The sequence below is a fragment of the Biomphalaria glabrata genome, chromosome 6 (genome assembly GCF_947242115.1).
Source record: "Biomphalaria glabrata chromosome 6, xgBioGlab47.1, whole genome shotgun sequence".
NCBI lineage: Eukaryota > Metazoa > Mollusca > Gastropoda > Planorbidae > Biomphalaria > Biomphalaria glabrata.
This window is the reverse complement of record NC_074716.1, coordinates 31322706-31346751: the sequence shown is the minus strand read 5'-3', so window position 1 is coordinate 31346751 and position 24046 is coordinate 31322706. Positions and strand designations below refer to the sequence as shown.

Sequence of the window (24046 nt, the reverse complement as noted above, 5' to 3'; positions counted from 1 at the left end):
AACTTCTAAAATCAACTATGCAAGCATTTTTTTTCATAAAATACACCAATGTTACAATTCTTCAGTAAAAAAACACGGGAGACTATTTGGTAAGAGAGGTGACTATTGAGAACTGGCGGATCGTCCCGTTGGAAGGGGGCGGGGCGGACGGATTTTAGTATAAAAATCACACAATTAGTATACGAATTTATTACGAATGGTAATAATATATATATATATATATATATATATATATATATATATATATATATATATATTAACCTATTTTTAGATTATTTCGCCCTCCCCATTTCTAGTATGTTGGCCGATTAGGTGGGGTGGGGTGGAGGGGGCGATGGCATCAATCCCGCCCCCCATTAACTTTCGAGTGGGGGGCGGTCCAATTTATTTGTAGAAATCACAGCTTGTTAACAGAATCAATTAAATCGTTTAAAACGTGTTATTGATATTTTAACCGATCTTTATATTATGTCGTTCCCCTGTTGGCCGATTGGGTGGGGTGGGGAAGGGGGCGAATACATCTCTTGCCCTTCCAACCTAAACCCTTTGAGTGGGGGGGGGCGGTCCTACTTTTATGGAGAAATCATAGTTTGTGAACATAATAAGTTGAATTACTATATCATTTTATAACTATCACTGGCCTAAAGAGTTGAGCTTCTTTATTGAGACTTTGAATGAGAAAGTGTTTCGCTTTACAAAATAAGTAGACCAAGAAGATGATTATTGAATATTGAATAACATCATTCATTATTTTCAGAAATGATATCACAAATTATGAAATACAAAATATCTGTTAATTGAAAACCTATGAATATTAACAATGTTTTCTATATAAATATTTGAATACATAGTATCGAAATCTCCTGCAATTATTTTTGTCATCGTGAAAAAAATCTGTCGACCAGGAAGTAGACGCCATGTTAAATAGTTCACGTGGACCCCGCCACAAAACAAAATGACATTCCTTAGACATGAAGTCAATGTCAGGCCGTTCTGTGCTCAATTTAAAAGGCATAAATAGATGAATCTATGTCAGTGTATTTAATTAACAGCTTTGGACCTTGCTGACCAAACAAAGAAGATGTAGATCTAATCATCTTGGAGAAATTCATTTCCTACAAAGTTCTACTTGGACATGTCTTCGCACGGAACGTCTCTTCATTTCATTGTGGTGGGTCACGTGGTTCATTCGCCTACAGACGTTGTAGTTATACTACTAGTAGGTTTAGGTGTAGAGTAACGTGGTTCATTCGCCTACAGACCTTGTGGTTATACTACTAGTAGGTTTAGGTGTAGAGTAACGTGGTTCATTCGCCTACAGACCTTGTGGTTATACTACTAGTAGGTTTAGGTGTAGAGTAACGTGGTTCATTCGCCTACAGACGTTGTGGTTATACTACTAGTAGGTATAGGTGTAGAGTAACGTGGTTCATTCGCCTACAGACCTTGTGGTTATACTACTAGTAGGTATAGGTGTAGAGTAACGTGGTTCATTCGCCTACAGACCTTGTGGTTATACTACTAGTAGGTTTAGGTGTAGAGTAACGTGGTTCATTCGCCTACAGACCTTGTGGTTATACTACTAGTAGGTTTAGGTGTAGGGTGTGAACTCCTGCTCAGTGATAATACACTAATGGTTTACCTGCCAAGAAAAAATTACAGAAGTTTCAAAGGCCTTAGAATAACGCACCTTTTAGAATTTATTTACTCGCCTTGTAGACATATAACACTTGAACCTGCTGGAACAGTGAACCTTGGAGATCTATTGCCTGAGGTTTAGAATACAGCTGCATGACAAGAAACTTTAAAATTTGTTTCAATTTAAATTCAATCATCTTTTTAGCAAATATATTTTGTTATTGCTAAATTTAAGTTATTGCTAAATTCCATCATTTACAAATGATGGTGTTGAGTAAATGACTGGATGTCTATGATTTCACAGATATTTCAATAACAAATCATCAAATGATTGAGGTTAATTACCTTTAGTGAAATGTTATCCAATAAAGACTGATATAATTTTTTTTTACAAATATTTTATTCTTTTTTTTATTAATTGTTTTGAGTAAGTCATGACAAAAATTTAATGTGCTTAATGTGATTTATACAATTCTAATATCTTCAATGAATTATAAGATTGTTTGACCCTAATTAGGTTCTTCTATCACTGCTGATTGACGGACATGGTTGTGTGGAGACAAAGCCCAGCTCAAACTTCACTTCCTGTTCAACTGATTCTAACTGCGATCATGGAATGTCTTGTGTCAGGTCGACCTGTAGATGTCCAATGACCATGTATTACGATACAGTTCTGCATTGCCTCCCAGGTGAGCACCGTGATGTCATGACATGAAATGATTAAGTAGGTCATGTCAAATCAAACTTTAATTTTAGACCTACTTCTTCGGTAAAACGTGAGGGCATGTCGCTGAAAATGGTGCTTAAAAACTTGAGCTAGATATCACAAAATGATGACTTCATCAGTGACCAGAAAGGCTATTTACTTATTTCTACGTCTGAAGAGCCAGCACCACCTGAAATGTTATTAAATCACAATCGTAACATGGTCATGTCTCATGCCTAAGGTTCTTTTTGAAGCATCATATTTTTTTTTGTACTTTGCTTCAGCTTATTCTGTTAAATGAAACTTCTGAGATAAGCAACTTCCATTGGTTGTGGGAATTAAGTACCGTTACTTGGTTGGTTACTTGGTTGGGGTCTAACTACGATTCTCGATATAGGCGCACCTTGATAAGAGAGTGATATGTAGGCTAACTTGCAGGCATGATTCTTCCCAACTGCAGGAGCTTAGGAGCTCTTTTATTAAGGTCCATAAGAGAGCTAAAAGCCCATACGACAGCCAAAGGTCGATAAGAGAGTCAAAGGTCCATAAAAAGGCCAAATGTGTGGAAGAGCGTTAAAAGCACTACGCCTAACAAAAGAGTCTTTTCTTTTGTCAGGTTATAGAAGAGTTAATTCTTCCAGTGTTTTTACAATCAGAGGTTATCTCCCATCACGTGACTAATGTAAAGAGGAATATGCAGGGTTTACAGTATCTTTTTTTTTCATGAATTACCTCTCTAAATAGCTGACCTGTGTGACAGGTTTTCGCGCGTGACATGTGTTTGGCTTGTTTAACGTCTAGGGGATGATTATTTTTGAAGCTATCACACACCGACCTATCAGCATATAAATCGGGAGCAGGCACGCAACGAAACAAGCAATGAAAGAAAGATACAAAGTTAAAAATTGAAGAATATTTATTTACATAAATATTTACATAGAAGAATAAAAACGGGGAGGGTTTGCATCTATCTCTAATCAATACTATATTTAATCATCACTCTTGCACTTAATAAGAGAGTATGTCACTTTGTCTTCTGAACTTAGCTGATTGTCCTGCTTGGGTCGCAGGTGGCTGTGTCCTAGCTTGAGGTTCTGCAGCTGGAGGTGGCGCTCTAGCGGGTAGAGGGACGCCGGTGATATAGTTCTTGTGGAGTCTCAATCCAAAGTTCTGATATCTGTAGTGGGCACAGTAGGGCGGGTGGCCAGCTTCCGTGGGCACAAGGGTACTGCGGGCAGAGCTGATCTGCCGTGGGCAGCGTCGTAGCAGGATAAGTCCAGTGACTTGCGGAGATCTGGCGGAGCTATGACGTCTCGCACAGACGCTTTGTCTGTAGGGACGTTGTACCTAATAAGTTGACAGGTGGCTGTCAAATAGGCAGGCGAGTAGAGCCGATAGCGCCAAGTAGAAGATCGCAGTGCTGAATAACACTAAGTACATAGGTGATACTAGAAAGCAGTAGGCTAGCGATCCGATAAATAGGTAATTGAGTAGGTTGACGAGTGGCTGTCAAACAATACCGAATAAGTAGGCAGGTGATCCAAACAAATAGGTGAGTAGATCCCAGTAGGCGGGAGATGATACTCAATAACAAATAGGCAGACACCTGAGGGAGGCTGCGGATAAATAAAGACAGATTAGGACTTGTCTCTCATGCATCTTATCGATGCCCTCGACAGAGATGCATTCGTCAGACTGGGAAATTGCTTTTGTTGACAAATGGGATTTGGAAAACCGATGGCTGATAGTAGCAATATAAAATGTACATAAAAGGGGAAATAATAATCTGAAATAAACAACACAAGTGGAAAGAGAAAGGGGGGGGGGGCGGGCTGGGCGGTGGTCAGCGACCATGACGGTTTGCTTACATACGGCCGTCGGCCGAGAACAATGGAGTGCGCTTGAATGGAGTGTCCGTTTAAGGGGCGCAACTCTCGCCAAAGTAGAATGACTAAAGGGGAGATAATTCATATCTCTTTTCTAAGCGAAGTATAAGTGCGCTAGTAAAATTATCAAGGCGGTCAGCCGAGATAAAGGAATAAAATGAGATGTACAAATATGTACATGGTTGTATCAACGATCAATTGAGCAACGTAACATTAATAGATTAATGCAATACATAAATATATACATATGCCATGTTTATGTTTTCTACTTACGGCAGTGAGAAATACACAATGCACTAATTAAATATAAATGAAATAATAAAATACACATGATAATATCCAGTGAGAAATATACACAAAGTAATTAAGTCGGAACTGTGATTAAGTTTGGCTTACCACCAGGTATTCCTCAGGTATTCCTCTAAGAGGAAGAATAAATGAAATAGTCCAGACTCGATTGTCAGCGAGAGAGAAATGAGCGGGTCTGGTTTGACTTAGTCTACCTTATAAAGGTCCTGAAATAGGTGGGCGGAAACAAAAAATGTCCTAGGCTAAGAATTATCTCTCACGTGGGTGAATTTGACTCGAGATGGGAGTCGCACCTTGGAGTGTCGAGGGGCGTGTTGATCCGAGTGATCTCCTAGATCAAAGAGAGACGTGGGAGAGGGGGGGGGAGAAAGAGCGATTTGTATTCCACCCAAGGTGGAGTCAACTGCGACCGTCAGACATCCGGCGGGTAAGACCAAAGAGATTGTGTGTTTATCTTTCCCCGATCAAGGGGAGATAAGTGAAAGCCGTGGCCTTGTTATCGCCAAGGTGGTGGACTAAGTCTAGCCTGAAGAGGAAAAGGTGGGCGGGTGATGAAATTGGAAATAGAGCGGGGAAATAATTAAAATAAAATGAATAAATAATAATGAATAATAATTAATGCTGTGATAAATTTGAGTGACTCTAACAGCAAGCTATTGACTTGTCACAACCTGCACAATCAGTGAGAACATGTATCTAGTATACTAAAATGATAATATAATGCATCTGTTTAAAATTATTATTCAACTAACCAGACCAAAATGATAATTTGAGTGTGATTTGGTATCTCATTTTTTGTGTTATTTTTTCCTCATTAACATTCCTCAGAGTGTCACACGACAGTCACTGAACCGTTCGGCTCTATAGCGAGCCCAAGAAACTCCAGCATGTACAGAAATGAAACGTTCTGTACTTGGTCAATACGAGGACGACCCAATACATTTGTTGCATTCAAGTAATTGAAGTTCAACTATAAGACATGTTTTATATTTTGTAAAAACACATTTTTAACAATGAGCTAGATCTGTCTAATAGAATGCATTGGTTTTCTAATAGATTAATTCTTTTTGAGCTATTGACATTTGTATTGTACAATGTTTGAGACAAGAAGACTTTCGTACCATGAAATACTTTCATATTAGCCTCATTTTGAAGACGATTTTTAAAGTGGCTAGATATTTTTAACGTAAGAAAATTGCTTAAGAGAATTTGTATTATTTTTATTTTCTTTCTTGAAGTCTTTTAAGTCTAGACCTGAAAGCCAGCCTCAATTGCATCAACGACAACTTGGAGTTTTTCGATGGTCTGAGCGCCAGCTCACGCTCTCTAGGTCGTCAGTGTGGAATGTCTCACACCACAAGCATCGTGTCAACATCCAACCTCATGTACATCGTCTTGAACAGGTCGAAAAATGTGGGGGGAACATTTGCTGCCAGGTACAGCATTCAAGGTCAGAGCAATGTGTTTGTTTGTTTGTTTATTTGTATTCAGTCAACTAAGACAATTTTATTTCAACATTCAAGAAGTGCTTTACATTACCACTTTGCAAAGTATGGTTGAGTCATAAATCAGATTCCGATCAAGGGTGGACTGACAATACGGCTGTGTCGATTTCAATTTGCAGTGGAGTAGCAATTTACCCGTGAGACCGGTTTCAGAAATAGGATGTTAGGCCCCCTCCGGTAAGGTGAGTATGATTGGACCCAAACTGAGCCATACAGTAGCTAATGTCAGAGTACATTACCGAGAAATCACGAAGTTCACTTTTTTTTACGGGCTAACCAGAACGAGGTCCTCAAACTTCCGGTCATTTAAAAAGTCTATGTCATTGGTCAACCATGAAACTTGCAAGGATCCCGAAACACATGTTGATATTGGGAATGTGTGTTGAAAGTCACTAGTTTAGAAACCTTTATAGATTTCCTTAACGCGTTCACACAACAAAGACTAAAACCTGACAGCATGTTTTACATTATTAGCTTCACAAGAGATATACAGTTTTTGACGCACCTTTTTTAAGATCGTAATTTATCCTACTCGGAGGTAAATTAATGCTTTCAAATTTCAAGCATGAATTTCAAAAGAACTTTAAATAATTGTAAGATTCATGGTTAAAGTGTGTTGTGTGTGTTTTCACTGTTATGTTGTGTGCGTTATGTTGTCTGTCTTGCGTTGTGTAAGTTGCGTTGTGTGTGTTGTGCTGTGTGTTGTGTTGGCTGTGTTGTGTTGAGTGTTTTGCGTTGTGTGTATTTTGTGCTGTGTGTGTTGTGTGTGTTATGTTGTCTGTGCTGTGTTGTATGTGTTGTGTTGTCTGTGCTGTGTGTGTTATGTTGTGTGTGTTGTATGTGTTGTGTTATCTGTGCTGTGTGTGTTATGTTGTGTGTGTTGTGTTGTCTGTGCTGTGTGTGTTATGTTGTGTGTGTTGTGTTATCTGTGTTGTGTTGTGTGTGTTGTGTGTTGTGTTGTGTGTGTGTTATGTTATCTGTGTTGTGTTGTCTATGTTGTGTGTGTTGTGTAGTCTGTGTTATGTTGTGTGTGTTATGTTGTGTGTGTTATAATGTCTGTGTTGTTTTGTCTGTGTTATGTTGTGTGTGTTGTATTCTGTGTTGTAGTTGTGTTGTGTGTATTGTGTTTGTGGTTTCTGTGTTGTGTTGTCTGTGTTATATTGTCTGTGTTATGTTGTGTGTGTTGTGTTGTGTGTGTTGTGTTTTGTGTGTTGTGTTGTCTGTGTTATATTGTCTGTGTTATGTTGTCTGTGTTATGCAACATTTTGAAATTGACGATTAGAACAAACTGTGATTTGTATTCAGATTTTCCAATTTCCAATACATATTTTTAACACGTTGATTTTCTAAAAATAATTCTTCATTCAGAAGTAAGAGTAGTTACATTCGTCGTAATTCAATCGACAAAAATGATGATTCAATGAACTGCATGCGGTTTCTGTAGCAGCAGTGTAAGAACTGATAAGTTGATGCGAGAATGTCAAGAATACTTTTTTGTGAAACGATTCTTACTTTATAGCAATGTATACATTTACGACTATTATATTTGTATATTTTTTTTTTTAATTGACAATTTATAACTATTGTTCATCTATCTTAACTGGTGAATACATACACTGAATTTAAAGATAGAAAGAAAATGTTAATAAAACAACCATAATTTTATCTAGCAGAATACTTTCAAATTGCTTATTAGTTTATTATTGTTTACAATGAAAGTACAAAAATTATGTATTACATTGTTGCTGGTTGTGGAAAGATAGTCACGTGACTAATCCGTCCATCATACACAGAATGCAACCAGACGATGACCGAGACAAGCGGACGTATCCAAAGTCCCGGCTACCCTGTGCGATATTTTCCGAACTTGCGTTGCTTCTGGAGCATTAATGTCGACCCTGGGATGCTGATAGTTTTAAGGTAGGTCATCTTGACATGTGAACAAGACTCGAACCATAGACTTCTTGCAGTAAAAGTAGCTATTTATTGAAGTGTCAATTACTCAAATTTGGTTTCCACCATACAACCACCATTACTTAGCCTACAATCAGTACCTTGAAAGTAACGACAACTTCACATAGATTAATGTAATAAACTTATGATTTAACTCTTTGTCTCCTAACTGACGATACCAACGTTGATTCCATCAGAACGTGTTAAATAATAACGGAAAGAAAGAGTTAATTTGTTTCCTGACTTCCCAACAGTCCGTATCCTAGTGACCAACTTAAGGTTGCATGGCAATGAGGCTGTGAATTACTTCTTCGTGACTTAGAGAAATTCCAACATTAAGTACAAATCAAGACGTCACTGGCACAGGATTTCACAGATTCCACCACCCCCCTTTAAAAAAAAAAGAATCCTGATTATAAGTTCTGCGCTAGGCTAACTAAAGACTGATATAAGCAAGTGATAGTATATAACTATATTTAACTAAACTAAAGACTGATATAAGCAAGTGATAGTATATAACTATATTTAACTAAACTAAAGACTGATATAAGCAAGTGATAGTATATAACTATATTTAACTAAACTAAAGACTGATATAAGCAAGTGATAGTATATAACTATATTTAACTAAACTAAAGACTGATATCAGCAAGTGATAGTATATAACTATATTTAACTAAACTAAAGACTGATATCAGCAATTGATAGTATATAACTCTATTTAACTAAACTAAAGACTGATATCAGCAAGTGATAGTATATAACTATATTTAACTAAACTAAAGACTGATATCAGCAAGTGATAGTATATAACTATATTTAACTAAACTAAAGACTGATATCAGCAAGTGATAGTATATAACTATATTTAACTAAACTAAAGACTGATATCAGCAAGTGATAGTATATAACTATATTTAACTAAACTAAAGACTGATATCAGCAAGTGATAGTATATAACTATATTTAACTAAACTAAAGACTGATATCAGCAAGTGATAGTATATAACTATATTTAACTAAACTAAAGACTGATATCAGCAAGTGATAGTATATAACTATATTTAACTAAACTAAAGACTGATATCAGCAAGTGATAGTATATAACTATATTTAACTAAACTAAAGACTGATATCAGCAAGTGATAGTATATAACTCTATTGACAAATCTAAGCGAGCTACGAAATACTTCAATAAAAGATTCTATTCCCTTGGAAGATTTAAAGCCCCAATCTATTTCAAATTCTGAAGAAACGTTTGGACGGTCGATATAAAAGTTCTGAGTCTGTGACACGGCTAATGGAACTAATATGTTCTGTTAACTAATTGAACTGATATGTTCTGTTAACTAATTGAACTAATATGACTGATATGTTCTGTTAACTAATTGAACTGATATGTTCTGTTAACTAATTGAACAAATATGTTCTGTTAGCTAATTGAACTAATATGTTCTGTTAACTAATTGAACTAATTTGTTCTGTTAACTAATTGAACTAATATGTTCTGTTAGCTAATTGAACTGATATGTTCTGTTAACTAATTGAACAAATATGTTCTGTAAACTAATTGAACTAATATGTTCTGTTAACTAATTGAACTAATATGTTCTGTTAGCTAATTGAACTAATATGCTCTGTTAACTAATTGAACTAATATGTTCTGTTAACTAATTGAACTGATATGTTCTGTTAACTAATTGAACTGATATGTTCTGTTAACTAATTGAACAAATATGTTCTGTTAGCTAATTGAACTAATATGTTCTGTTAACTAATTGAACTAATTTGTTCTGTTAACTAATTGAACTAATATGTTCTGTTAGCTAATTGAACTGATATGTTCTGTTAACTAATTGAACTAATATGTTCTGTTAAGTAATTGAACTAATTTGTTCTGTTAACTAATTGAACTAAAATGTTCTGTTAACTAATTGAACTAATATGTTCTGTTAACTAATTGAACTAAAATGTTCTGTTAACTAATTGAACTAAAATGTTCTGTTAACTAATTGAACTAAAATGTTCTGTTAACTAATTGAACTAAAATGTTCTGTTAACTAATTGAACTAAAATGTTCTGTTAACTAATTGAACTAATATGTTCTGTTAACTAATTGAACTAAAATGTTCTGTTAACGCCTGACGTAAAATACATGTCCCAACGTCTTTTAGATCGTCTTACTTTTCAGTCTTCCCAACATTAGCCTCGAGTCCAGCTCACTTTGTGTATACGACAATGTGCAAATTTTCGACGGACGCAGCACTGACACCAGGTCCATGGGGAAATTCTGTGGGCGAACATTTTCAAGCGTGATTTCCAGCTCCAGTTCTCTGTTGGTGATGTTCCGGTCAGACGGAATGGTAGAAAGTTCTGGTTTCTTTGGCAACTATACCGCTTTTAGTGAGTTATACTAAATCGATCTTTAGTCAGTAAATTAAATTAAATTGGTATTTATCTGAATACACGTAAATATGCGATGTTGTTTTAACCTGATTTACTTAAGATAAAAATGTCTTAATAATTCTAAAGGGACAATGTGATTTTAATGCCCACAAATTGAAATTATTGTCAATATTTGAAAACTCACACTGCATAGTTCAACTTTACAAAGTCACGTAGATGTAATAAAACGGGACCTCAAAACAGTGAACATTGATATTGACCATTGGCAAGACATAGCCCTAGACCACACTAATTATTAGTAGACGTTTTAAAGGTCAACACTGTGAAAGGCTCAAGAGGAGATAATCCTAGATGACTTCGTTCTATTTGTCTAGGCTGTAACTTGACTACGACTCAAACTTTTGGCCATTTGACTAGCCCAGGCTATCCCTGGAACTACTCAAGTAATGTCACATGCTCAATGACCATTATTGGACAGCTAGGAACCACAGTCATCTTAAGGTAAATTGTCATTTAATTTGACTCCCCCCCCTCCCCAACCCCCAGAAACGTATCAACTTATTTATATCCTAATCGCCAGTAATCTTATAAGTTCGTACGAAACACAACATAAGAACAATTTCAAATGTTACCTTGACTAGACAAGATTTGTGTCTACACTGACAATGTAAGATCTTCTAAAAAGATAACGCATTCTCATTTAATAATAATCTGTATCATTTAAAAACGCCAAGTATCATCACAGAGCAACGCGTATCATTTAAAAACGTTGCGTTTCATTGAACAAGTTTAGTCTGACCTTTGTTTCAGTTTTAACGATGTTGCCCTAGACTCATGCCTGGATTGTTCTTGTGACTATGTTGAAGTGTTTGATGGTGCCAGCACCAGAGCTCCATCATTAGGCAGATATTGCAACTCTTCAGCCAATGGGACAAAATCTTCTAGAAACCTGGTGCATCTTTTGTTCCACACGGACGGTGTAGGAGTAAACAGAGGATTTAACGTCACCTTTTTAGTCTTGGGTAAGTGGCTGATATTATCATTCACGTCATTAAGACATTTTACAGCTATCGCCTAGAGTCTAGAACAGTCGCAAAGGTAACTGTTAGTTTAACATTGAAGTCTCCTCTACATCAGACGTCAGTCACGTCACAGCACTTTAATTCTACCCTTACCATGTCTATTGTATTTACAGAGCTGTATTCCTTTTATTTAATTCAGAGTCTAAATCTAATGATTTCACCACATACCAGACAGTCTAACTCTAATTGATTTTACCATATACCAGTCTAATTATTTCACCACAGCTTTTCAAAGCTAAAATCCGAGTAAATAGTCATCTTTAAGGTCAGATTCCGAAGCAAACTTTTGGTCCAGGGTTCAAATCCTGGTTTCAGCTCTACTGGGTACCCGACAATAATTGGAAAAAAAAGTAACATCATGTGCTTCATAGATCGCAATGTCTGAGAGAGAAACTTACTTTTTCTCATATTTGTAGGATTACCACAAGGAGCAGAATGTCTGTCCACTCATCAATGCAGTATTGGTGTCTGTACCAAGGGTCAATGTGACTGTCCAGATGATCAGTTTTACGGCAGCCTGCAGACATCCTGTGTTTTAAGTAAGTCAAAAAGAAATAAAAGCTTCTTATACGATGATTAAGTAGCCAATGTAGGTGTCTATGGGCAGCCAGGGTGTATAACATATTCTAGTTACCGGCTGCGGATTAATTTTGAGAAATAAAATGTGTAGGCCTCCTAACTATTGACAAAACAAAGATTTGTTGTTATTTAAAACTGCATTTGATGTTTTTAAACTTGTTTAATAGTATCTCTAAACATGTTTTGTTTTTAAATTATTTTTAAGAATATCGCAAGCTCCACCAATGCAATGACACCCGACAATGTCAGGAGAGTCTGACCTGTGTTCAGGGTCACTGTGAGTGTTTAGAGAGTGAAACCTTTGATGTGATCACAGCTGCCTGTATCAGAAGTAAGAGCTAATGTAGGGTCCGAAACATCTGGAGAATACAACAGAGCAAACATTGCATATAAAGTTAGACAATAATTCCAGATAATTCTTCATCTTGTACGTGTTTTACAAGATCAGAATAAGATGACTTATGTGTGGTGCGTCTACAGATGACTTCTCGATTAGATGATGTTTGTCTGTTTTAAATTTGAAAATTGGAAAAATTCATCTCGTCTTTTGTATGCTTCATTACTTAAATCCTCTCAAGAAACATTTCATTCAAATTAAGTTTATAACTTTGAAGCTGCAAGTTAACCTCATTAAATTTATAAAAGAAGTCTGTTAAATTGACTATATCCGATTTCCCCTTAATTTTTGTTTTAAAATAGGATTTTTAGCACCCAAGAACTCAGAAATAAATAGTGTCAAACAAAAGCCTTTCGACAACTTTCATACTTCAGTCTGGAGGAGCAATTGGTCAAAGTTTCTGGCAAAGAGCAGTTCTTTATGGATTTCTTGATTCATAATTAAAAGAAAACTTGATAATGATAACACTATATTATCAGGCAAGGTTAACTAGTCCTGCTTTATTTTTTGAAGTACATAAATAACGAAAAAGTGATAATAATTTCACATATTATCGGGCAGGGTTAAGAAGTATGTTTTTTGCAAGTAATTACATAAGAACCTTTCAGTGTCCTAATTCATCTTACCATTACATCTTTGAACTGTATTGTTGCTTAGAGGAATTTTTATTATGATATCAGATATAGGAATGTGTAGAACAGGTTTTGGAAAGTCAATTTTTTGCCTTAAAAAAATATAGCTTTTATTTAGTGCTACTTTCATGCTTATGCCTATAGTGTGCAGTTTACTGGAGTTTGATATAGGCCTAAGAAAAAATATTGTAAGACGCTCACAAACCTCTTTTGGGATGTTAAATTAAACATTTTTTTCTACTGTTCTGAACTTAAAGTGCTTGAGAGTATTTCAAATCTCAATCAATTATATCATGTTGGCAAAGTCTCAAATGATGTTTCAGCTTAGATGGTTTCATAGAGACTTTTAGCTTAAAACTTTGTTACAGAAGAGGCACATATGAAATGGCTTGGAAGGAATGGAGAAAATTATTATATAACCACTACTCTAGAAGACTTGTTTAACGTTGACAGCAAATTATTATTTATTATACTTTGTTTTATCAACATAAATCTAATAATAAAAAATATATAATTTATATTAATATTTATATAAAAGAAAATATTAACAAGTATATGCAATATTAAATATATGAATGTATATGAATATATGAATTGTACCTATAGAAATATTTTAAACTCAAGTATCACTGCTCTGATCTGTTGTGAGTCAAATATTTCCATACAATCGATATAATTAGGTTTTTTTTGTTGTATTTTAAAATCGAAGGGCTGTTTCATGGCGAGGAATGCAGCCTTCAGTTAGAAAACATCTGTCTTAGTTCAGAAATGGTCTGCAGACCCGATTTCGAGAATACGTCTCGCTGTCTTTGTAAAGATAGTTCGATATTTAACGGCTATACTTGCTCCTCTGGTAAGTTATCTGACTCTTCCAGATAGATAGATAGATAGATAGATAGATAGATAGATAGATAGATAGATAGATAGATAGATAGATAGATAGATTAGATAGATAGATAGATAGATAGATATAGATAGATAGATAGATAGATAGATAGATAGATAGATAGATAGATAGATAGATAGATATAGATAGATAGATAGATAGAGAGAGAGAGAGAGAGAGAGAGAGAGAGAGAGAGGGAGAAATATATTATCGCATATTGTGAACAAGTGAAAGCAGATAATACTGCTGTACGTTTACAGACGACCTTGCTAAAATTCAAACAATGGTCACTCCCTATAAGGGTTGCTATGAAGTTGACCTGGTCTGGATGCCTGCCCATGTTTTCACGAACATCTCTTATCAGCTGACCTGGTGTAAATCCAGCGCTGCTGATGGCGATAGGATACTGATGACCACCACCAATACAACCGCTCGATTGACCGGACTGTCCCCAGGAGAGGAGTACATTGTCCAGATTTGCACAGTTTTGGCACAATACAACTTCTATCCAGAGATCTATGTTTGCATGGATTTCACTGTGGTCACAAGTAGGAAACCTTTATCCAATTTTTACTAACTCATTTCTCTCTTGTAAAACATAGAAATAAATTTTATTAAATATGTCTATACAACTTTTGGATCAAGGAAGCAGAAATAGCACTTTCAGATCTTTTCAGTTGAAAGCTCAACTTTCAGATCTTTTCAGTTGAAAGCTCATCTTTCAGATCTTTTCAGTTGAAAGCTCAACTTTCAGATCTTTTCAGTTGAAAGCTCAACTTTCAGATCTTTTCAGTTGAAAGCTCATCTTTCAGATCTTTTCAGTTGAAAGCTCATCTTTCAGATCTTTTCAGTTGAAAGCTCATCTTTCAGATCTTTTCAGTTGAAAGCTCATCTTTCAGATCTTTTCAGTTGAAAGCTCATCTTTCAGATCTTTTCAGTTGAAAGCTCATCTTTCAGATCTTTTCAGTTGAAAGCTCATCTTTCAGATCTTTTCAGTTGAAAGCTCATCTTTCAGATCTTTTCAGTTGAAAGCTCATCTTTCAGATCTTTTCAGTTGAAAGCTCATCTTTCAGATCTTTTCAGTTGAAAGCTCATCTTTCAGATCTTTTCAGTTGAAAGCTCATCTTTCAGATCTTTTCAGTTGAAAGCTCATCTTTCAGATCTTTTCAGTTGAAAGCTCAACTTTCAGATCTTTTCAGTTGAAAGCTCATCTTTCAGATCTTTTCAGTTGAAAGCTCATCTTTCAGATCTTTTCAGTTGAAAGCTCAACTTTCAGATCTTTTCAGTTGAAAGCTCAACTTTCAGATCTTTTCAGTTGAAAGCTCAACTTTCAGATCTTTTCAGTTGAAAGCTCATCTTTCAGATCTTTTCAGTTGAAAGCTCAACTTTCAGATCTTTTCAGTTGAAAATCTCTTTCTATGGCCGACTACTTACGTAGGGGTCATGGGGTCAGCCTAACAGCCTTGACTTTCCAAACGTATGTCAGGTATGTATTAGATTTAGGTGAACTCAGGGGTTTCCTAAAATCCAGAAGTTAGAAATTCTTATCTTCACCAGGATTCAAGCTCGAGTCGAGGTCCCTTATTAACGAATGTAATTAAATCATTGTATTTAGACATACCACACAGACACATCGTAAAATATAGACTTAGACTTAGACCTAGGTCCTCCAGCGCTGTCTCCACAAAGATCTGTCACTGACGATGTCTGAAGCCTCGACCATTGCTCTGAGGTCCTCCATGAAAGTGTAGCGCCATGTTATACGAGGACGTCCCTGTTTGCTCTTTTCTCGTACTGACCTCCATGTCATCACAACTCGTGGTATGCATAGTTCATTTTGTCGGAGAACATGTCCCGCCAACCTCATGCAACGCACTGTCACAACCTCACTAAGTGGTTGACTCCCGGTTTGATTTCCTTGTTTGATACCCGATCTGTGTAACTTACTCCCAAAATCCGTCTCAGCCATTTTCGTTGTGCCACATTTAGTCTCTTCTCAATTTTGGCAAATGACTTCCATGCCTCATATATTACTGTTTGGATGACGATTGTGTTAAGAAGTTGTATTTAATAATTTAAAAAACAAAAATAAGTGAGTAGAGATGGTTTTACATATTTAAGAATAATTTTTCCAGCCAACATTAGAAAAACTTTTTGCTAAGTTTGTTTTCAGTCTGTTGACAAAATATAATAAAAGCTCAATTAAATGTACATCTACATCTTTTCTTGCAGTCTTCATTTCTCGGCTGCCTTGAATTGTATTTACAACTTCTTATTCTAGATTCTAGATAATCGCCTATTGTGTCATTCTGTCAGAGTTCTATCACCACCTCATTACCCCACCTCCGTAATGTCTCCAAAAAATCGCAGACTGTTAAGCTCAAGTAAAATCAGTATTCATTTTGATACTAAAATAGAATATAGGGCCTACATCCCGGTTTCTTATATCAAGCCAGGTCAACATGCTTCTCGTTAGCTTGGTCGAGAGGCTAAGTACGCTTGAACCTGGCTTGGCTTGGCTACCTAGAAGGGGGCTCGAGGTTCGACACCCGACTCGGGCAGAGTTGTGTTTACTGAGCGCCTAAAGGCAGCACGGAAAAACCTGATACCCCCTTCCCCCCCCCCCCCCAACTGGTCCACAAATGAGATTGGTCCATAGCGTTCTGAGCAAGTTGTTAGCTAGAAAGTAGCGCTATATAAAAAGCTATAATATATCAATTTCGATTGGCTGTTAGTCACGCGACACCTTCGTTAACCGTGTGGCAAAGAAACAAATGACCTTTATATGACCTTAACCTCATCTGCCGCATAGACCACAAGGTCTGAAATAAGAATGTTACTTTAATTCTTTTTGTTTACTTTTTCTGTACCTAGCAGACGTGAGTTTTTTAGTTGTTTCTACAGTAAGTTAATTTTGTGGAGTGTCTTCCCTTCATGAAATAGTTCCGGAAGTACCTGGCAAACTGAACAGAGTGACTAGCTCGCTGTTTCAAGTTCCGTATGTCCTGAGGTTTGAACCAATACTAGGTGGCGCGGCCTACTACGAGCTAACATTGATTGACGATGAGGACACCCAGACCTACAAAGTCATGGAGTCTGAGGTACATATCAGTCCATCGCGACTAAATGTCTTGCAGGCTTACTGCATCAAAGCCTTCAATAAACTTGGAGAGAGTGGACACTGTCGAATTGGAGTAGTACATATCACTAACTCTGGAGGTAAGGCGCTGGAAATGTCTAGACTGTCATTTTCTTGGACTGTTTTGTACTAGGACTGAGTGTTCTTACCATACGTCCTTAGACTCTTCAGTCATGTGGTTAGACTCTTCAGTCATGTTGTTAGACTCTTCAGTCATGTGGTTAGACTCTTCAGTCATGTTGTTAGACTCTTCAGTCATGTGGTTAGACTCTTCAGTCATGTTGTTAGACTCTTCAGTCATGTGGTTAGACTCTTCAGTCATGTTGTTAGACTCTTCAGTCATGTGGTTAGACTCTTCAGTCATGTGGTTAGACTCTTCAGTCATGCTGTTAGACTCTTCAGTCATGTTGTTAGACTCTTCAGTCATGTGGTTAGACTCTTCAGTCATGTGGTTAGACTCTTCAGTCATGTTGTTAGACTCTTCAGTCATGTGGTTAGACTCTTCAGTCATGTTGTTAGACTCTTCAGTCATGTTGTTAGACTCTTCAGTCATGTGGTTAGACTCTTCAGTCATGTGGTTAGACTCTTCAGTCATGTGGTTAGACTCTTCAGTCATGTGGTTAGACTCTTCAGTCATGTTGTTAGACTCTTCAGTCATGTTGTTAGACTCTTCAGTCATGTGGTTCTAAGTCCATGTTTTGGTTGGTTTTCATTATTTCTTTTGTCTGCCATTCTCCCCCCCCCCCCTTTTTTTTTTTTTAGTGCCTTGATTACGTTGTGGTCATTTGTTCGCTATGCCCCAATCGCCAGAGATTTGAAACGACATTGAATAGGGGATCATGATGGTGAACAAGCAGCCAGTCACTAAACTTAAATTCACTGTTTTCTGCCATTCAATTATGTGACTATACACATTCAACTATCTCTTAGTCTGTTGAACCGTTGGGGAACCACACAAGATCTGTTGTTCGTCTTTCTCCATTCCTCTCTGTCTTCTGCCTTGGGTAGAATTTCATTCAATGACAAAACTGACCATTTTTTTTTATGTTGGCTTACCATCGCTTTCTCTGTCTGTCTTTTCTTCTTTTTCCTGGGACTGATGCCTGATGGAATGTCTTTGCGAGTCCTAATGACATTGTGATATTGCCATAGAGTTTTAAGTTTGCGTTTTTTCGACAGTGGTTAGCAGGTCATCATGAGGTCCAATCGCTGTATTAATCCTGTTTCTAATCTCTTTATTTGTGATGCGGTCTTTGTATGTGATACCTAGGATCTTTCTGTAGCATCTTAGTTCCATTGCTAGGATCTTTCTGTAGCATCTTAGTTCCATTGCTAGGATCCTCTTCTAGCGATCTGCAGCCAGGCCCCGCAGTCAGGGTCCTATATGTCAGTGTACCTTTGCTGCCATTGTTGAATCAATATTTGTAATCTAGACTGTTAGTTGAACCGGGCAGCAAGGGATAGTTGATATTAATAAGAAATATAGAAACGAAAGAAAACTAGACAATTTTTTTTTGAAAGCATGGAGTATCAGTAGCGTGAGTAGGACGTTGTATCTGTATCTGACACATTACACTAGTTCTCAATGATGTTTTCTTCTTGACAGACGTTCTGGTAAGACCTACAACAGAAGATTCTTTGGACTGGAAATTAATTTTCACCATTGGTCTCGGCTGTGTCAGTTTCTTATTGCTGGTTGGTTTAATTACATTAACTCTGGCTCTGAGAAGGCAAGGGAGACCAATCAAGAAAAGGTAATTTGAAACAGAGATGATTGTATATGTCAACAGTTGCAAAAACTGAGCAAATCTGACAACTATAATGTATTCTTCTATTTTTCTTGATATTATATTTCGATGTACTGTAATTTCTCTCATTATATCACTTATAATAAACTAAATATCATGGAATAAGTTGACTAGTTGATTTTAGCTTCCATAATGATTTACTAACAATATGAGGTGAAGCGTATATGTCAATCTTATCTGTAGTGCTCATGTTGTTATATAGAGACCATGTCTCAAGTTGCAATCATAAATTATAATTCCTCTTATCAGCTTGCAAATTCTTCAGCAAAAACTGAAACCTGAAGGATTCTCGAAAGCGTATCTGAAGATTTTCCTAGAAATTAGACTAGCTAATTGGCTACACATAATTCACTAATAATTTACATTGGCTTCAGGTCTAGACAATCTTTATCTTGAGTACACACACATATGTCAGCGGGTATTCCCGCACGTTTTTAGAGTTCACTAAATAGACTCTCTGGAATATTTTACGCACTGACTTCTAAGCCTGGATCTATAAGCCTCTATCATTAGCATTGTATATCCCTGTGGCATATCAATTTGATATTTTATACATACGCTTTACTAGAAATTTGTTAGGAAAAAAAAAGGGTGGTGAAGCAGCGGGGCGGCGTACAAAATTATCCATTTCTTTTTATCTATCATTCATTAGTTATTAAGGAGCCAAGTAATCGCTTTTAAGCAGAAAAATACGAACTTCATAAAAAAAAAGAAATTGTCTTTTTGATAAAAAATATGTCACGTGTTCGTTCCCAATGTATAAGGATTGAGTTGTTGCTGTGTCTGAGCAAATCAAAGTTGTGCTATGAAACTTTCTTGTCTACATTTGACAGAGACGTTTTATTTCACGAGACTGTTGGGAATAAATGCAAGTTTAACTTTGTATCTATCTAGCAGCGGGAATACAGACGAGTTTAGTCAGATTTCTTTCTGTCTGAACCCTTTCAAAACCAAGGTCGTCAAAGGTTCAGAAGTCAAGGGTGAAACCAGTGAGCATCCCTATGACACCACACATTTAACAAGAGAGTATGGTAAGTTATGTGGGGAATGTGTGGGGAATGTGTGAGAAAGGTGTGAACTATGCGATGATATAAACTTAATGAGCGCCCGTTTGGTTGAATCAAATCAAGTTACTCAGTTATATGGCGAGATATATTCTATGTAAATAGAAACCGTTTACATTAACCTCAACTGCTGTAAAAACAAAATGTAATCACCCTGCCCACTATTGCCATTGGATACATTAGCTTTCTATATACAGGCGACTATAAGTTTATTTACTACTAGTGTCCATCTAAATAGGCTATTTTGAGCTCTCGTTCCCAGGTATTTATCATTGTTTGTATTGCAGGTGACTTGAACATATATACCATCCCTGGTGAGTATGGTGTGAGGAATGCTGGTGCCACACAAGATGCCGCCTACTCCAACTCCACACATTAAGAGGACACGGATATTTGTGTTCAAAAATAAGCCAAAAATTGTTGTATTGTACATACATCGTTATATTATAATAGACTCTGTATACAGTGTCACTGAGTTTTCCAATGCAAAAAAAAATGTAGGCTCAAAGATAACAAAATGTTATGTTTAGGATTATTTTAATAGGTAAGCGCCAAAGAACTAAGCTTTTAAAAGAAATTAACACTTTCTGAAAATGTGCGATTTTACTCCTAACCCTAGTTTTTGCCAGTGGCGTTATTAGGTATTAGTTGGGTGTGCGGGGTGCGAACTGTTCTAGTCTATATTCAGCAGGATTGGAGTTTGTTTTGCAACGACAGACTTTTCTTTTTTAAGTATACTTTTCATGATCTAGATATTGTGACAAGAGAACGTATTAGAATAAATGTGGAGGAGGAGACTTTTATGTACAGAAATGTATTTAGGAAGAGAGATAGAGGTGGGGTGACACCATCTGACTGCACCAAGTGTCACCAAGCCTAGCCACACCTCTGATCTTAGAGAGCAGACATTGAGTGTTAGAATTGTAATGTAGACCCTATTGCAAAAAAACAACCCATGCCCAGACTACGTCACACGTACCAGAAGTGAACACCCGAACAACGTAACAGAGTTACTTTTTTTTTTACTACTGCATGTAATTATAGTATAATTATATATGTAATTATATTATTACGTCAACGACTTGTAAATTGTATGATACATTATTGAAATAAATAATTGTTGAGTGTGTTACGAGCAGATGGGACTTTTAATTAATCAACCAATAGATTCATAGATAGTAGATGATGAAGACTTTAATCTTGAGACAACCATTAATACTATATCAATACTAACTTAGTGTACTTTACGCCATTTTGGATTCTTCCTCTCCCTAACCCTTTCAACACACATTCGCACCATCCCACATTCACGCCATGCTGCGCACGTTACAAACATATTTGGTAGGTTTAGTATGCAAGAATTATAACAGTGCATCCGAATGAATTAACGCTCGGTTGCCTTTATAAAGATCGAAAATATAGGTGCCAGTTTTGTTGAAGGTACAGTGTTTTCTTTAGTTTTTTTTAGTTAATCTAATTAATTTTGATATTCCTGAGGTCACTTATCCGTCAGAAGATATCTAGCCTAATATAGAATCGAGATGCTACAAGTTGATTCTAGCGATCACCTATTCAGACCTTATCACAAACGAGGAGATCCAAAACCAGATCATAAGAACCATGATTACTTTCTGACCATTGTCAACAAACAAAAACAAAAAACAATACGCAAGCTAAAATTGGTGAATTACAAGATCGACAGGGCTCGCTAAGACACTTCTACAAAACACAGTTCTAGACTAGGTAAGACACTTCTACAAAGCACGGTTATAGACTAGGTAAGACACTTCTACAAAACACAGTTCTAGACTAGGTAAGACACTTCTACAAAGTACTGTTATAGACTAGGTAAGACACTTCTACAAAGCGCAGTTCTAGACTAGGTAAGACACTTCTACAAAACACAGTTCTAGACTAGGTAAGACACTTCTACAAAGCACGGTTATAGACTAGGTAAGACACTTCTACAAAGCGCAGTTCTAGACTAGGTAAGACACTTCTACAAAGTACTGTTATAGACTAGGTAAGACACTTCTACAAAGCACAGTTATAAACTAGGTAAGACACTTCTACAAAGCGCAGTTCTAGACTAGGTAAGACACTTCTACAAAACACAGTTCTAGACTAGGTAAGACACTTCTACAAAGCACGGTTATAGACTAGGTAAGACACTTCTACAAAACACAGTTCTAGACTAGGTAAGACACTTCTACAAAGTACTGTTATAGACTAGGTAAGACACTTCTACAAAGCGCAGTTCTAGACTAGGTAAGACACTTCTACAAAACACAGTTCTAGACTAGGTAAGACACTTCTACAAAGCACGGTTATAGACTAGGTAAGACACTTCTACAAAGCGCAGTTCTAGACTAGGTAAGACACTTCTACAAAGTACTGTTATAGACTAGGTAAGACACTTCTACAAAGCACAGTTATAAACTAGGTAAGACACTTCTACAAAGCACTGTTATAGACTAGGTAAGACACTTCTACAAAGCACTGTTATAGACTAGGTAAGACACTTCTACAAAGCACAGTTCTAGACTAGGTAAGACACTTCTACAAAGCGCAGTTATAAACTAGGTAAGACACTTCTACAAAGCACTGTTATAGACTAGGTAAGACACTTCTACAAAGCACTGTTATAGACTAGGTAAGACACTTCTACAAAGCACTGTTATAAACTAGGTAAGACACTTCTATAAAGTACTGTTATAGACTAGGTAAGATAGTTCTACAAAGTACTATTATAGACTAGGTAAGACACTTCTACAAAGCACAGTTCTAGACTAGGTAAGACACTTCTACAAAGTACTGTTATAGACTAGGTAAGACATTTCTACAAAAAACAGTTATAGACTAGGTAAGACACTTATACAAAACACAGTTCTAGACTAGGTAAGACACTTCTACAAAGTACTGTTATAGACTAGGTAAGACACTTCTACAAAGCGCAGTTCTAGACTAGGTAAGACACTTCTACAAAACACAGTTCTAGACTAGGTAAGACACTTCTACAAAGCACGGTTATAGACTAGGTAAGACACTTCTACAAAGCACAGTTCTAGACTAGGTAAGACACTTCTACAAAGTACTGTTATAGACTAGGTAAGACACTTCTACAAAGCACAGTTATAAACTAGGTAAGACACTTCTACAAAGCACTGTTATAGACTAGGTAAGACACTTCTACAAAGCACTGTTATAGACTAGGTAAGACACTTCTACAAAGCACAGTTCTAGACTAGGTAAGACACTTCTACAAAGCGCAGTTATAAACTAGGTAAGACACTTCTACAAAGCACTGTTATAGACTAGGTAAGACACTTCTACAAAGCACTGTTATAGACTAGGTAAGACACTTCTACAAAGCACTGTTATAAACTAGGTAAGACAATTCTATAAAGTACTGTTATAGACTAGGTAAGATAGTTCTACAAAGTACTATTATAGACTAGGTAAGACACTTCTACAAAGCACAGTTCTAGACTAGGTAAGACACTTCTACAAAGTACTGTTATAGACTAGGTAAGACATTTCTACAAAAAACAGTTATAGACTAGGTAAGACACTTATACAAAACACAGTTCTAGGCTCGCTAAGACACTTCTACAAAGCACGGTTAAATGCACAAGACACAAGAATCGATAGGAAGATAATGTAAAGAGTGGACAGCCATGTTAATGAGACTATTATTTTATAAAAAGAGAATAATGGAGAGAGAGGGACTATTGATCATATGCGTTTCCCAAACGGCCCGAAAGACAAAGTAACACAAGATGGTGAAGTGTCTCAACTATGTAAAAAAAAAACTACGACCTAACTGGATAGGAATCCAACTCGTGCTTAAAGATCTGAAGCTGCTTAGCGTCGTGGAAGAAACAGATGTATTTTAAAGTAATTGGGATCCCCGGCATGGGTGTAGCCAGGATTTTTGTCGAGGGGGGGGGTTTGGGGTCGCCCCCCCCCCCGAAAAAAGTTATAAATATATGTATATATATATATGTTTTTATGGATGGATGTGTGTACATAATTAATCTCTATTACATTCTGACC

At 36.6% G+C, this 24046-nt stretch overlaps 1 protein-coding gene across 1 annotated transcript; it reads left to right on the top strand.

Moving 5' to 3' along the window:
* The first annotated feature begins 1028 nt into the window (after positions 1–1028).
* On the top strand, positions 1029–21130 carry LOC106070095 (uncharacterized). The gene is made up of 16 exons (XM_056032877.1): positions 1029–1171; positions 2156–2327; positions 5368–5494; positions 5778–5989; positions 7838–7964; positions 10189–10400; positions 10778–10904; positions 11214–11425; positions 11902–12024; positions 12270–12395; positions 13803–13946; positions 14240–14527; positions 16923–17198; positions 18725–18872; positions 19821–19957; positions 20278–21130. Exons 1-16 carry the CDS (start codon positions 1136–1138, stop codon positions 20367–20369), a joined length of 2559 nt encoding a protein of 852 aa, XP_055888852.1. The 5' UTR covers positions 1029–1135; the 3' UTR covers positions 20370–21130.
* Positions 21131–24046: the final 2916 nt, after the last annotated feature.

What these genes read in the sequence shown, in the direction of transcription:
- LOC106070095 (XM_056032877.1), top strand. Translation starts at nt 1,136, where the DNA reads ATGTCTTCGCACGGAACGTCTCTTCATTTCATTGTG. An exon ending in TGGCAACTATACCGCTTTTA is followed by an intron (nt 10,401 to 10,777) that starts GTGAGTTATACT and finishes CTATTTGTCTAG; the next exon opens with GCTGTAACTTGACTACGACT. An exon ending in ACATTTAACAAGAGAGTATG is followed by an intron (nt 19,958 to 20,277) that starts GTAAGTTATGTG and finishes TTTGTATTGCAG; the next exon opens with GTGACTTGAACATATATACC.